The sequence below is a fragment of the Onychostruthus taczanowskii genome, unplaced genomic scaffold (genome assembly GCF_017590055.1).
Source record: "Onychostruthus taczanowskii isolate IOZ18803 unplaced genomic scaffold, ASM1759005v1 scaffold7, whole genome shotgun sequence".
Lineage (NCBI taxonomy): Eukaryota > Metazoa > Chordata > Aves > Passeriformes > Passeridae > Onychostruthus > Onychostruthus taczanowskii.
This window is the reverse complement of record NW_024504786.1, coordinates 8,498,265-8,513,605: the sequence shown is the minus strand read 5'-3', so window position 1 is coordinate 8,513,605 and position 15,341 is coordinate 8,498,265. Positions and strand designations below refer to the sequence as shown.

The 15,341-nt window shown below is 47.5% G+C and overlaps 1 protein-coding gene across 1 annotated transcript in view; it reads right to left on the bottom strand.

Annotated features, from left to right (window-relative positions):
* Nucleotides 1-4,832: 4,832 nt before the first annotated feature.
* The window catches only part of EIF2B3 (eukaryotic translation initiation factor 2B subunit gamma), a 99,803-nt gene continuing 89,294 nt past the window's right edge, over nt 4,833-15,341 (bottom strand). The window contains exon 11 of the mRNA XM_041421783.1: nt 4,833-5,050. Coding sequence (XP_041277717.1) covers nt 4,998-5,050 — 53 coding nt within the window. The 3' untranslated portion in view covers nt 4,833-4,997. The remainder of the gene's footprint in view (nt 5,051-15,341) is intronic.

The following is a 15,341-nucleotide window of genomic DNA, read 5'->3' as shown; positions in this document are numbered from 1 at the left end:
AACGTTGCAAGGATGGCACAGACTGGCCAGGTTTGCCTCCTCAAGTCTCTCAACCCCTCACCAGGGGATTCATGGCTTTTCTTGTCTGGGAACACAGCTGGATGCTTTGGGGAACCCTGGTGCTGGCGTGGAGATCAGAAGGAAGGGGCTGCGAGGCCATTACCCGCTGACCATCACCGCTGCCAGTGTAGCCAGTTGGTTGCTCCTCACCATCCCCTCCAACTCTCCCAGCGCCAGCAGGCGGCTGCACCCCGGCCCCGTGCGCAGGTGTTCGCGCTGGAGACCACAGTGCTGCCTTCCCTGCCTGGGGCAACCCGCATCCTGCCACAGGGTTAAACTCCCCAAGGAAAGGAGGGAGGAAGATAGGAAAAACAATCACAAGAATTTGTTTCATGCTGCCTGGATCCCTCCCCGCACGCAGCAGTGTTTTTGGACGGCCGATTTATAATCAGCAGTGTGGAATGTTGTAAATTAAATATTTTTAAACAACTTTGCTCTCTCTCTGGTTAAACATTTCAGAGATCGCTCTTTCTTGTCTGTCTCTTGCTGGGTGGTCCCTCCATTCGCCCGTACATCTTCCTCAAACACAATTAACCATTTAGATGTTGCACAAAGGAATAGCTTATGCATACAACACCAGTCGCTTGCTGCTCCGACGCTGGGGGAGGGAGGCAAATAAGAAGGCAGCTTCTTTTATTTTCTACTAAAAACAAAAACAAGAAAATCCCTTTTTCCTTCCCAAACTATCCCATTTTTCCTTGAATTGTAAAGGCACTGATCCAAGCTCATCAGCTGTCCTGGTCCTCAGTCCAACAATCCCCTTGCCGTCCCCCATCCCCTGAAATTCAACATTAGCATTTTAAAAGCCTAAAACATACAAGTTTATTTAGACTCAAACTCTCCCAAGCTCTTGCTTTCCATATTTATATACACACGTATTTTAACGTATATAAAATGTCTGTCTATAGGACCTGGAAGGAAGTTCCCGTCTGCCGGCCCGTCTGGGAGGCACAGGCGCGGCTGTGGACCTTGGCTCCTGGGAGATGGAGTGAAAACCGACAGGATCCAGAAATCAGCCTCCTGGCTGAGAGGGAGTGAGCCTCGGTGGGCAGGCTGCTGCAGAGGTGCTGGGTGCTGGTGAGGGCATCTTCACATCCCCAAATTAACTCTGCAGGTGGCCAGTGAGAAGGGTCCCGTGCTCTGTGCTCCCCCATGGCTCTGGGACGCGCCAGGTCGGGGCACAGTGGGCAGCCTGCAATACCAAATCCCAGCCCCAACTGCCCGCTGCAATAATCAATCCTTTAAAACAGACAGCCAAAGGCCACAGGAATGGCTGTGTGTGACGGGAGGGCGGCACTGCGGTGTCCTGGGGCTGGATTACACCACACACTGTGCAAAGTGCGTCTGTCACACCACTGCTGCCGGCACAGGCGGCTCCTCTGCGAGCCCCACGTGGGGTTTGATCTCACTCTGCCTTGGGCAGGACCACAGCAGCCACTGCTGACCCTCACTGGGGACTTGGGCCAATGTGAAGGCAGTGGCACCTCTGGAAAACAATGGTGCTCCGCAGACCTGTGGGGTTTTACTAGGAAAATTCTCATCTCTGGACAAGTGAAGTCCAAAAGGTGGCCAGGGACATGGTGAAAAGCACTCTTCCCAGGCAGCCAGAGGAAGGACAGTGGGGTGCAGAAACCAACAAGGAAGCCAGCAGGAGCATGGCTCTGCACAATCAATCTTGGAGACTGAAGGCAATAAAAGATTGTCAAGTCCTTGTGATCCCAACCCTGAGAGGTTCAGGGAAGTCCTACTGCTAGGGCTGCACACACAGTGTCACCTGGATAGGTGACCGGGGGAGCCAGACCTCTGTACCTGAGACCATATGACTGCTCAGGCTCTGCTGCTCTCTCCTTCCTGCCCACAAGCCAAAAAATTGTCCTAAAAGCAAGAGCAGAGCTAGATGTGAAGTTTTTGTGTCCATTTGAATACCATGAGGGTGGGAAGCCCACCATTCCTAGGAATGGCTGCCTGTTTGTCTTCACCTCATGTGGCTTTCTTCCAGGGCTGCCAGGAAGATGGGAGCCATCTGCTTTGGTTTGACTGCAGAAGGGATCAGATGAGCTGTTGCTTCTCGAGAGATCCCAACAGCCACCTACAAAAGCAAATACGAACTGCTGAGGGAGGTGAGCCATGGCATCTGCAACTGCCCAACAAATGCTCTTCCCAAATTTGTGTCTTACAAATGGGCTTGGCTGCAAAAATCCTGGCAAGGACCTGGCTGTAGTGCTGCTGCCGGTTGGACCCAGCTTCTCATGGGAGCCAGAGTGAGGGGACAGAGCTTCAGGTGCTCCAGCCATGGTGTGCCAGCAGGGCAGGACCCACAGGAAGAAGTGTGGCCAGGTGTGCACACACACCAACCCTGCTGCCCAGGTCACAGGAAAAGCCTTCTGGGAGCAGCTGGCAAGACACCACCCAGGGAAGACCACAAGCCAGAGGTCCTGCTGGCCATCAGGGCAAACCTCTGCTTTACCCCATGCAGATCCAGCATGTGACGAGCCACTGCAAGAACCTTTTCACAGCAACCCTGGTGTTACATTTGCCAAAGAAGTGTCCAGGACAAGTCTGTCCAGAAAGAGCCAGGAGAACTTTCATCTCCTTCAGAGAAATATTGCCTATATAGCAGCACTTCGATGCCAGTAACACTGTGATGGGCATGAGCTGTAATGCTCAGCTGCCTGGTGTGACAGAGCAGCTTATTTGTGTCTGAGAGGTGTCCCCATTCCTCAAAGTTGGTGAACAGCCTGTGCTAGTAACACCTTTCAGAATGCCTGTGACCTGGGACCAAACAGTCACATCCAAAACTACCCTGGAACAGATCTCCATGTCCTCAGTCGCCTCCCCAGTTTTCTCAGTGACTCTAACATCACCCGGTTTGTGAAGTTGCCTGACCCAACCCATCACATGCTCACCTGATGATGACAGCAGCGTGGAGGCCAGGTTAGATGAGGAAGGGTTAACCTCCCCGTGCCTGTCTTGGGATTCCTGAAGGCCCTATTATCCCAAACTATTTTTCATAATTACTGCCACACACGTAGACTACATCAAGAGTGAATCTTCACTTTGATAATTTGTGCTGTGAAATCTCACTTTGGGATCTACTTTTATCTCACACCAAACACCTGCAGGTCGTAAAAGGCGAAAAGGAAAAGAAAATGCCTCAAATCCTAGCCAGGTTTTCAAGTGTCAGAGAACACTAAATTAATGCTAAATTCTAACCGACACAGTAAAGAGCCCCCCGCCCTCCTCTTAAATTAGCTAAACAAAAGGACTGAGACTTTAACATATAATTAAGACACAAGGAGGCAAAGCTGTAGCTGCTAAACAAGGCAATGCAGACTTTTCTGAAGATGTATCCTAAAAACAGAGGGGGAGAAGGCTTTGTGTTTCAGCAAAAGGACTGTGAGTCAAAGTCCCTGCAAACCTCTCAAGGCTTTGCCAGCCTTCTGGTAAAATGCAAAGCCAGGTAATTACACTCCGCTCTGCTTCTGTTTCTACACACCCAAAATGGAGCCTCTCTCCCTTGCCGCACACAGAGACAAGAACTCTCTTTAATTAACCTCTGTAAAACCTCTGCGATCCTTGGATGAAAAAGGCTTCGTACCTTAGGAACATGTTTGCACACATACATGAGACAAAACCTCCAGTACAAAGCTGGGTCTGAACTGCAGTGCATTTCTTCTCTGCAGCTTGTCACAGGCCTTGAAGCTCATCCTTACCCATAGTTTCCATTCCAATCTGGTCCTTTAGAAGGAGGACTTTGTTTATGAAACTCAGGGAATGTCTGGATTATAATCTCTCTCCTGTCAAATTAACTAGGAAATGGTAACTCTCCTCAGGGGTCACAGATGCCCATGAAGCACACATTTAACATTTATCACTTCAGTTAATGAAATACCACCCCTGCCAGTTGCTGTAAGCACCTCTGGATGTCAAACTGCCAGGGGCAGATAAATGTCCCATTTCAATCCTACTACATTCTAATAAACAGCTTTTAGGTAGGAACTTGTGTCCAATTTATAAACATTAAAGAACAGCTTGTGTTTCAATCCCATCCAGGTGCTTTACAATCCTGGCACAGGCCCTGACCACAAGGCTGTGCGTTTCACATTAACACGAGCGACTCATCTCAGAGACATAGGTACAGTCATCCACAGATCATCCAAGTGTGGGGAGAGACCTCTTGTCTGGGATCAGGAATAGTGGACTGACAGGAAGAACCATCAAAATAAGGCAGGGAGTACCCACTGTTTACACCTCATGCCTCCTTCATGTCCACCAGCTCTCACATGCTTGCTCTTGGGCAGAATTTCAAAGTATCAGACCAAACTCAGCCCTGATGGAAATGGGTGCCAAACTCTTTGACTGCATTACAGAGGAGAAGAGGCAAAGATTAAACACTTCTGAGCTATGAGGCAGCATCATGAGAGACAGTGAGGAGGAGGAGGAGGAGGAGGCTGGCGAAGCTGCCGGGCTGCAAAGAGCAGCCGGCACAGCCGCTGCTCTCACTGTCCGCCCGCTGTGTTGATGAGATGCGCAAGCAGCATCCTGAGCAGTTTCTCCCAGGCTCAGGGACGGTGATGCAGGACTGCAGGGATGTGATTTACACCGCAGGGAGGGTGGCTAAGTCATTCTTTGGAGTGGGCACAGTCTGTGTGGTCCCTGCTCTCCCTTCTGCTGGAAAAGTACAGTGCGCTGGCCGGGCGCAGGGACCGATATAACCCGGCACAAACCCGCACGCATCCCAATGAGGGGGGAGGGGCCCACGGACACTCTGCTCTGCAAATACTTCTTTATTAAGACATAAATATAAAGCTGAACAGGAAAGGAGCAATGACAGGGTAAACCATGCCAGTACTGATCTGTACGGATGATCTTACGATGCTTGAACATCTGGTTCTGCTGCTGGCTTCCATAAAATCATCTTTAAAAGCTACTCGGGGTTATATCTCCATCAGCTGTTCGGTGCCCACAATGACTTCATTAACATGTTTGGCTGAAAAGAGAGAGGGAGGAAAAGAAGAGCAATTGAGTTTTGCAGCAGAGCTTCAGACCTTGCATTTTTCAAATCTGCAACTTTAAAACAAATGAGAAAAGCAGATTCTGGGGAACTCAAACAGAGATCTGCTGAATCGTCTCTCCAACAGTATCCGACAGCATTTCTCCAACAGTATCCCACACACATGGTGAAAGCCTAAACAACTGACTAAACATCAGGAGATTTCTCTAATGAGAGTTTTCACGTGTATGTATCACTAATAAACAAGAGAGGCCCTAGGGAAGTCACAGCTGCTACTGACAGGTGTACACCTAGGTCAAGGCAAGGAACCATCAACATCTAACATGGAGATTAGACATAAAATTAAAGATCAGTAATCCACCCTGGCCTTAAAGAGCACTGTCTACCCTAAAGTGCTTGGATGCTGGGGGAAAAAGGGCTGCTCAGCACCAGGGGGCCATCACCAAGGCAGTGTGAGATCCTCTCAGCAATCTCAACTCAGCCATGGCAGCTTAAAAACAAGAGTTTTTTTGTGGGTGGTTTTTTTTTTTTTTTTTTGTTATTTAAACTTGACCCTCCTGTGGAGCAAATTTGTTGGAGGGGCAATTTCTGCAAGGTCACCCCTTTGCCTGTTCCCAGGAGCTTTGCACAGCCCCAGTGGACACATTAATGTGCCAGTCCCTGCCCCAGCACTGTTAATGCACTGTACTGAAAGAACCTTCCCTTTAAAATGCAAAAGCAGCTTGTCAGGGAAGGACTGCAAATAAAGGATCTAAAGCCAAAATAATAAAAACATGCAACTGAAAGCCCAGTGCCTAAAAAACCCAAGCATGTGGCCTCAGAGCATGACACAAAGCTGGTGTGCTCAAAGTGGGTGTCCTCAGGGTACTGTGGGGGAGGTGGTGAATCTAAACTGCGCTCCAGGAGCTGGACATCTATTCAGGTACAGCTCAGGTGATGTGTCCCATGCCCCTAGGCTCTTCATCTTACCTCCTGCAATTAGGAATAACAATTGTCTCTGGAGCCTGGGATAAAGTGTCAAGGCCTGTGAGGGGCTGGGATACACCAGTGGAGGCTCTGGTGTTTCCCACACCTTACACAGCAGTGGGGGTAGATAGCCAAGGATGATGGAAATGATGAGTTGTGTTTTATTTACCTACCTAAAACTCCTCCCCTCAGGGGAGTGGATCTTGCAAGATTGCTGCAAAACAACAAATATGCCATCTTTGGCTAAAGGAAGAAATTCCTGGCAATCCCCAAAGTGGCTGGGCCAACATGGTGCTTCTCTTGGTTTAAAATCAAGATGCAACCTTTGTACCGTGCAAACCATTGCTCCAGCAAAAGGTCTGATCAAATTGTGCTCTATAAACTTCTGCCCTGTGGCAAGATAATTTCTCACTACAACCTCAACCCCAGAACCATGTGGATCATATGCAATCTTCTCAGCCTGAGAGACAGAATGAGTGAGCCACACCACTTCCTTCCAGAGACCCTTTGTGAAGGCTAAAATAAGGAGACCAAGGGGCTGCTTCTCACCTGCAGCATCAGATTGAGACATTTAGCTCTTTGCTCAGGGTATTTATTGTAAACTGGTAATTAGTCCTGGAGCCTCACATTAACATCCTGGTGCTCAGTCTCCAGCACTTTGGGCAGGATGAGCAGAGGTGGATGCAATGCACAGGAAAATGAGGGGCTGACTGTACAAGTGCCAGGTGCAAGCATGATGTAGGTAGCACCACACAACTTCTCCAGGATAGCTCTTGCCAATAGCCCCAAGTCCAGCCTTCAGCGCCTCTCTCCTCCCGTCCTGGACCCCACACAGCCTTGCCAAGGCACCTCAAATCCAACCTGCAGCATTTCTTGCTATAACATTCCTCACCCCCAACAACTTTCCCAATATATCTCAACAGGCCCTGTAGCAACTCCTGTGACTCCATTCCTGAACCTCCTCCAAGCAGACTATCTATCATGTTGATTTCTATGATGTGAATAAGACCCTGGCTACCATCCAGTGAGAGTAATTATATTATGCCTCTGCAGATTAAACATGCCTTCATCTAGGCTTATAGAGAGCCATGTCAATTTATGGTTCTATATATAGGTTATCTGTAGCAATACTTTTTAATAAGGAACTTCTTGCTTCATTTCAGACAGCATCCTCCACGGTCCTAAATGCACAGAGCTGGGATGGGTCCTGTCACATACCTTGCTGCAGAGGTGGTACAGACTTATTTGTATTTTGCACTGACATGCATGAAGCATACACCTTATGGTGTCTTGTATTTTACACCTGATGAGTTCAAAATGCTTTTTGAGAATGGGTGAGTAAGAGCATTTCTGTTTTACAGATGGGGAAACTGAGGCAGCAGTGAGTTTAGGGAGCTTAAGCAGCCAAAGCCGCACGGGAAATTGGAGCCTGTATTCCCTCATCTCTCATCCCTCTGCCTGTTTCATCTCCTCCTTGATCCCTGTGGCCCAGATTCCTCAAAGCAGGCACACATGATATGTCACTGCTACCTCAGACTCACACGAAATCACCAAACGGATTTCTTCTTGTAAAGGCTTAAAGAAAACACATGAACCTGCCTGTCGAAAATCCGCGAGAAAGTTTTCAAGCGATAAAGGGAATGGTTTTGCTAGAAACAAAGCCCCATGCCGCACCCCAAGGGGATGTGGAAGGCAGATAAGGATTCACCCTGCTTCCCTCTTCCATTCCCAAAGCCCTTCTTGAGGAGTGAAGGGAATTCAGACTCCAGTGTGTGTGCCAGAGAGCTGAGCTATGGATAGTGTTTCATTATCAGACGTGGCTGCCAGTTGCCAGTGGCTCTGGCTGGTACCAGCAAGCTCAGTTCCTGCAGAAACTCTGCCTGAAACTCTGGGGGAGGAGGGAGAAGTACCTCACATGCTTTGCTGTTCAGCTCCCTTTCTCCTTCCCCAGCTCCCCATTACGGATTTCTTACCAGGCTGCCTTTTATCTGACACTGGCAGGGTTACAGATGCATTCAGCCCACAGAGAAAGAAGACAGATTAGAGAAAGGACTTTGAGAAAGCCTTCAGAGTTGGACTCTTCAACCTTAAATCATGTTCAACTAGATCTTCTCAGATTGGGAGCATCTGGTGCTAAGCAAAGCCAGAGCTGATCAACACATTCAACCTCCTGATTAGCACTTTGCTTCAACTTGCTGACGCAGCCCAGCCTGAAGTCTGCCTGGGTGCTTGAACCGAGTGTCCACGGAGACTTTACTGAGTGTAAATCCAAAACCTGTCACTCGTTATATATGCGTTCCTGCTTGGGAAGACATTTGTTTACACATACTGTACGCTAGCCCCTTAAAAACATACGCACAAGGCGAGCTAGAGAGCAGAGCAGCTTTTGGTGCTTGGCTAAAAACAAATTGTAATGCAAATAAACAGAGGGGCGGAAATGACTGCGCAGCCCAGCACAAACCCCACCAGCAGGCTGGGGGCCGGGGACCCAGCGCTCCCCAGCCTTCCTGGCAGGTTCCTGCCAAGCCACTCACAGAAAGGGGATGCCGGAGCATTCCTTTAAAAGCCATGTGAAAGCATCTCCTTGTTGTTTGCTCAATTAGCCCCAGACAGATTGCTGCTGCTGCTGCTGGTGGCAACGCTGGGTTGTAAAGGAGGAGGGGAAGGAGGGGAAAGGGAGAAAAAAAAAAGAGAGGAAAAAAAAAAGGGTTAGGGCCTAGGCCCAGGACCACCACGAAGTTTCAGCCCTCAGGGGCTCCAGAAAACGTTCAGTTTACTCACTCAATTACATACACTGTTTTATAAACCCTTTAAAATAAAATAGAAAACAGTCCCTGGCACAGAATTACTGCTCTATTATACAGCAGTGATGAAAGCCACTGCTGTGTATTTGCTCTCTTTAAAGCAAGAGATAGTTTAACTTAAAAAACTAGGTGGGGGGGAGGGGTGGTTGCAGAAACGCATGCACGAAAACACGCTGTGGGTGGTTCCCACCACATTCACCCAGGACAGAAAGGATCAGAGAGTGGGAGAGAAGAGCAACTTGTCTCTGCAGTGATGGTTGGCTCTGGAAAAGCAGCCAGGTTAGGGGGGGGAGAGGAACTAAAGGGGCTTAAGGGGATGGGAAGCAGCTGAAGCTTGACTTTGGGAGGCTGGAGGGTGTTTTAAATTACATGTACAGATAAAGAAGGGAAGCAGGTGATGGGGGCTGATTTGTTTGTGTTTACAGAGCAGTGGGACTTTCCAGTCAAGGCCTGTTCTCTCCTCAGCCAAGCTTTACTTACATGATCACTGGAGACCAGGGTGACCACACTGTGGCCCCAAAGGCCAGGTGTGTCTCACAATTTCTCCCAAGTGCCAGGTCAGCCCCAATGTGCAGGCATCACATGGGCCCATGGGTCCCCAGCAACGATGATCCTCATGAGCTGAGTGTTCCAGCTGCTCCCAGAATTCTTTTATGCAGGGAATGAGGGATGTGCAGCTCACCCCAGGGAGTTGGTGCTAGCTTCAGGCAGATCAGTTCTGGCCCACAGCTGGGGCCTGCAGCCCACAGAACAAACAGGCAGCAGAGATCTTACTTCTGCCTTACATCCAACAACCACCAGCTCTCAGTGCTGGTGGCCCCATGGTTCAGCTGAGGATTTTTTCATAGTTCAGCCAGAATTAATCCCTTTGCTCTCAAACCCTTCTGGGGACTAGATGTGCCTTGAGAGTGTGAAGGTAAAAGTGATTCAGTGCCCAATGAGAGATGACTTTACTGTGGCTTGGAGCATATTCACTGAGGGAGTGAAGGTAGAGGACAGAGCTGTACAGGGAAGTGATCACACAGTGTCTTAGAAGAAAAGTTAGTAAAGGGAAAAGGAGACTCGGAGCTTGGGATGAGCCTAAGACAGCAAGCTCCTTGGGGAGGGGGACATACTTGAAGTCATACTGGGACAGAGTCCTAGCAAAGTGTGTGAGAAGGGATTGGATTACATCCATCAGTGCTCCCATGGGCTATCACTCCCTCACAGCAAATGCAAGCAGGGATCTCAAAACAGCAGTCTGACTGCCCACATCTTGAATTCCTGATATGATGGCAGAGGTGCCATATTTGCCTGCAGCACTGGACACAAGTCCTCTTCCTTTCTCAGCATCCATTGGGGTGTTCTTCCTGGCTCTTTCATGTGCCTGAGCTCTACCAGAGCAGAAGTAGTTATTTTCTCTGCGTGCAGCATATCAAAATATTTCCACAAGGTTATGAACTGCTGCCTTCTGGGTAGACTTCAATATCAGCATGCTGTGAATGTGGCAGCACATTTAACCCGCTCACTCAGGAAGCCTGAACTTCCCTGGCTGGGAATGACAGTATGCACAAGTGTGGCAGTCCCCAGCAGCAGAAGGGAGGACAAAGCATTGCTGGATGGATATTCTAAGGAAGCTTTGCGCCACTGCTAAGGCCAGAACTCATAAACCATTTTTATAAAACCTGGAAAGGAGGTTTATTAGGATTAGTTAGCAATATAGTCACTGCATAGTCACTGCAACAAAAATGTCAACTATTTAAAAGATGCCTGTTTTAACTGCCAACAGTATCTTTCTCATGGGCATTCAGTAGTTAAACTACTTTAGGGAGAAATCTTACCGATCTCTCAGTTTTGCTATAAATTCACACCATTCCTACATCACCTCCAGCTCATTTTGCATCCCCGTGCACAGTATACATGTGTGCACTGTTTAGTCTGTGTCTGTTCTTCATGAGCTTTCCTAACTTCCATCTGCACAGCAGCATGCCTTCTGATCCCAACCCTGTGTCGTGCTAAGTGTTTTCAGTTCCTGAAGACTGCACCAGGAGGTACTCAGCATCTTGCAAGAGCAGATGCTCGCCCTTACTTGAATGCAGTGAGAGCATCAGAAAGTCTCTCAGTTCCTTTCTGTCCCTATCCTGTTAAATCTTGGCTCATGTGAAGCCTCCTCACAAGCAGGGAACCACTCACATGTGAAGGCTTCATAAAACGTACCTGCCTTCAGAGGATGACATTAGAGAAAAATGTGCTCTTTGGCCCTCATTAAAATAAAACAATCTTATTCTGTTTCATTGAGAAGTCCTGGGACTCCAAGCTTGGAACAGGACTTGGAAAATGATTGGAAATAGGAGCCAGTCCTTACTGGATATGTGCCTTTTTCTCTTCTTGTGAGAAACCACACAATTTTGGCTATGTGATAAGCCTTTGGAAAAAATCTGAAGTTTGCACATGTTCTCAGGAGGACAGCTAAAAGCTCCAGAGACTGCAGTGAGCACTCTTGACCACGGAAGTGCAGGAGGAAGGCAGGGCTTCCTCCAAGCTGGATGGACCAGTGGAGCACTTGGCACAGAACCAACCCCCTCCTGTGCCCAGTATGAGCCTGCCTGGGCATGAGAGAAAGGGATGCAGTCCAACTGAAAGCAGTTAGGGAATGAATGCTAGATGAAAAAAGGAGCATGGGATTGTTAGGCAAGGGAACTGGAAATAGCAGCTATGGTCAGACCAGAGGAGGTGCCAGGTGGGTGTCTGGGAATAACCAAGTAAGAGAGAAAAACAAAAGTCTCTATGGGAGAAAGACTAGGAGGAATACCAAAGAGAAGGCTAGGACTGGGATGAGCCTGGTGCTGGGACAGAGCCATAGTGGAAAGCTGTGAAGCAGGAGTCAGGATCAGGTAGGACACAGATCTAGCTGGAGCCCCATGTCTGATGCTGGAAATAAATATCTCTGCCCCAATGCCAACAGAGATGAAAGCAAGGGATAAGGTAGTGAATTTTATACCAATTTTGCTAGTTTTACACTTTGTGTGAATGTGTACTGTTTCTGTTCCTGGTGTTGCTTTGAAGAAAGGTTAGGCCACTTTACCTTGAAGAAGGGTTAGGCTGCTTTACCATATATGCTTGTTCCTGGCTAACTGATACCAGATGTACAACGCTCTCCCTGCTGAATCTGGCTGAGATTCCTCTGGGAGCTGTACTTAGTGACTCCTGTACTCATCTGACTCCCTGACTGGCCCATCACCAGCACTCCCTCTCTCTAGTCCTACTTCACTGAGCACATGCTGGTTTTGAGCTCCTCTTTAAAACCAGGCTTATCAAAAAAGTTGCAGTGTAATCTTAAAAACTGTCTTCAAAACAGTGATTGAATGCTCTGTGCAATGATGTTCTTTCAGAATGCTGTCTGCCATTTCCTATTCCTCTAAGAATTACTGCCTTTTTCTTAGGTACCAACATGTTTCTCAAACTGCTACCTGGTGAGGCAGCTTTCACAAAGCCCATCTGTTAATTCTCCGCTAGCAAATGTCTTTAAGTATCAAAGAGGAAGGAAAGTGGATGCTTCCAAGGCATAGTAATAAAAACAGTAGGAGAATAGCAGGGCTCTCAGGAGGCATGGATTGCAAACCCTGAAGTTAAATAAAACTCCATATCTTGACTTCAACAGAGACATTTAAAAGTACTGTCTCTGGCCAATGCTGTGACAGGGCAGAAGTCAATGCAGGACTGGGATGACACTGCTGACAGTTACCTGCACTCCTGCGTCTCCAATTTTCTCTTTAGTTTGAAAGAACCAGGTTGCCTCTGATCTACCCCTGTAACCAGTGGTGGAGCAGTCCCTCTATTTAGGTGTCAAGAGATTTGCCAAGCCCATTATTAAGTGATGAGGTCTCCCACCATGTCCCCAGGGAGATTATCCCACAGCCTACCAGACCACATCATTAGGAAAATGCTCCAGATAGCCAACCTAAATTGTGTTTAATTCAATTCCATTACTCCCAGCTGTACCATTTGGACCACCCTAAATATATCCACATTATTCTGCAGAAGGAGAAGGATGAGAGCTGGTTTAAGTTACGTTTGCCTATCATTTGTGGTAGCTGTTCTCCTGCCATCCTCCTTGAAAGACACTGGAATTCATTTTATGAAAGGAGGTCAGTGCACCACTGGCTCAAAGAGCTCTTGTACCCCAAGCTGCCTGGGCAGTGTGGCCAGGACTCACATGGCAGAGCAGGGAGCATAGAGCCAGTTCTGCAGCAAAGTCAACTGTGAGATCTGCTTGGGGCTGTGTAGGATGATTCAGGGATATTTCTACCTTTGATGAATCCTGGCTGATGTTCTGGAATAAGGGACTGCTATTTTTTTTAATGTTTCTGGGAAGGTGTATGGAGTTTTGCTGAGGAGGTTTCTACTCTCAGAAACTGGAATGTGTAACTCCCAGACTAGGGTCAGCAGCCAGCAGCTACTGCTTATGTCTGCTGAAGGGTGATCAGCTTGCAAGAAAAGGTGGCTCCTACCCAAGAGAACTAGGTTTTTTCTTTACCCAGCCATGGAAGCTCAAATTTGAAGAAGGAAAAGTTACCAAACAGAAAAACACAGCCAAAGTCTTGACGAAGGGTGCAATATGGAAACAGACTTACAGGGCCACACCAAAAGCTTGGCACAAGATACAGGAAGTCTTGGGCAGGGGAAAGGAAGTCATGACATGCTTTCACAGCGAAAAAGAGAAGACCCAGTCTACTATGGGATCAGTCAAGGTCAGAAGAGACATGCTGGGCTGGAAAGACTCCATGGTGCAGGAAGTAAGTCATGAACTTCACAAACAGATCCCAGACCACCAAGGCAAACCTGACCCCCAGCCCGAAGAAATTCTAGAATGGTTAGGAAACTGAGGCAGGAAAATGAACGGATTTACTATTTTTTCTTGCTCAGCATAATGGTGTGTTTATAATCTACCTGAATATGTCTCTGCTAATGTCAATCATACATTTCTAAACAGTTTAACTAGAGGGCCCCCAGCCTCTAGTTAATCCAAGAAGTGGGTTTAAACTTTGGGGAGGGGAGCAGTAGACTCTCAAGAACAGGCAAATGATCCATGGGTACAGCTTTGTTACTCTCCCTGCAAATACATCTACAGACCCTAAAAAATATTCAGACAAGGATGACAAGGACAATCAAGAAGAAAGACCAGTTTTTCTATGACAATCAACCAGACTAGGATTTGCACCCTGGAACATACTTCCAAAGTGGTTGTGATCAAGATCAAAGAGTGGTATTTCTGTTTGGTGTCATCTACTAAAGAAATAAAATATATACCTGTTTCCTAAAATATTAGCTAAATCTACACCCTGTGCCCTCATAGTTCGCACTGCAGGTTAACAACCAAACATGACCCAATTCTTCTCTCCTGGTGTTTCATGCAGATGTGTAGATGCAGCACTTAGGGAGATGGTTTAATGGCAGACTTGGCAGCGTTAGGTTTACAGTTAGACTTGATGATATGAAAAGGACTTTTCCAACCTAAATGATTCTACGACAGGAGGCAATGAACCCCACAAAGGACACCGATTCACACTGTGTGATGTGCAAAGCTATGAGCAGACACAGCCACACAGAGACCAAGACCACAGTGAACTCACTATGTTACCTACAGCATCAGAGACTTGCAACTGCAAGATCAATACTTCGTTTTCATGAGTCCTTTGTGCTTTCAGTTTCAATTTAAGGGAAATTTGTCATATGCGAAGCTGACAACAGGTTATGCTATACTACATTGAGTTCAAACCCTGCTCTGTATCAAGACACTTAGAATTGGGAATCCACCCACAAAGACAAAGCAAGCAAATAAATCCTGATCTGACTAAATAACTTCACATGAAGCCTGCAAAGGAACTCACTTTTGTCCTCAGTCTACACACTGGAGCAAGGATCTGCCAAACCCCAACCATAAATATTCATTAAAAAGCCTCTGCTTGGGATGCAGTCACTGAAACAGCCATTTCCTGCCCATTATCTCTTAGGGCAGGAAATCAACAGTTCCACTCATGCGGTTACCACCGAGCCCTCACCACGAGCACTCCCACTGGATGGCTGAACTTTGTAGAAATGAGGGCCACGTAGCTGTATCCTTTCTGAAGCCTCAAAATAGTACTTCATGGCAGTAAAGCAGATCTGAACATAGCTGCCCTTGTACTTCATATTGAGCACAGCAGGTCCTAATATGATGCTCCACCTTGAGCTTTTGCGTGAAGCAAAGTGAACGGGAGCACACTGGCACTGTGGGTTGGGAGCATCTACAGAGAAGGATGTTTGTGTGTTCAATAGATTTGCGTGCTTTGCCCCTGTCACTGACAAAGATTACTATTCAAAATAATGGCTCCTTCTGCTGAGGACAACCTCAGGCTGATCTAATTGTGGTCTCTGGGAAAAGACTGTCTCAGCACCCAATCTTGTCCTTTATAAGAACAGCAGAGCTTTGCTGCCAGCTTCAGAGGAGCAAACCACTGAACTTATGCCAAGAAGCT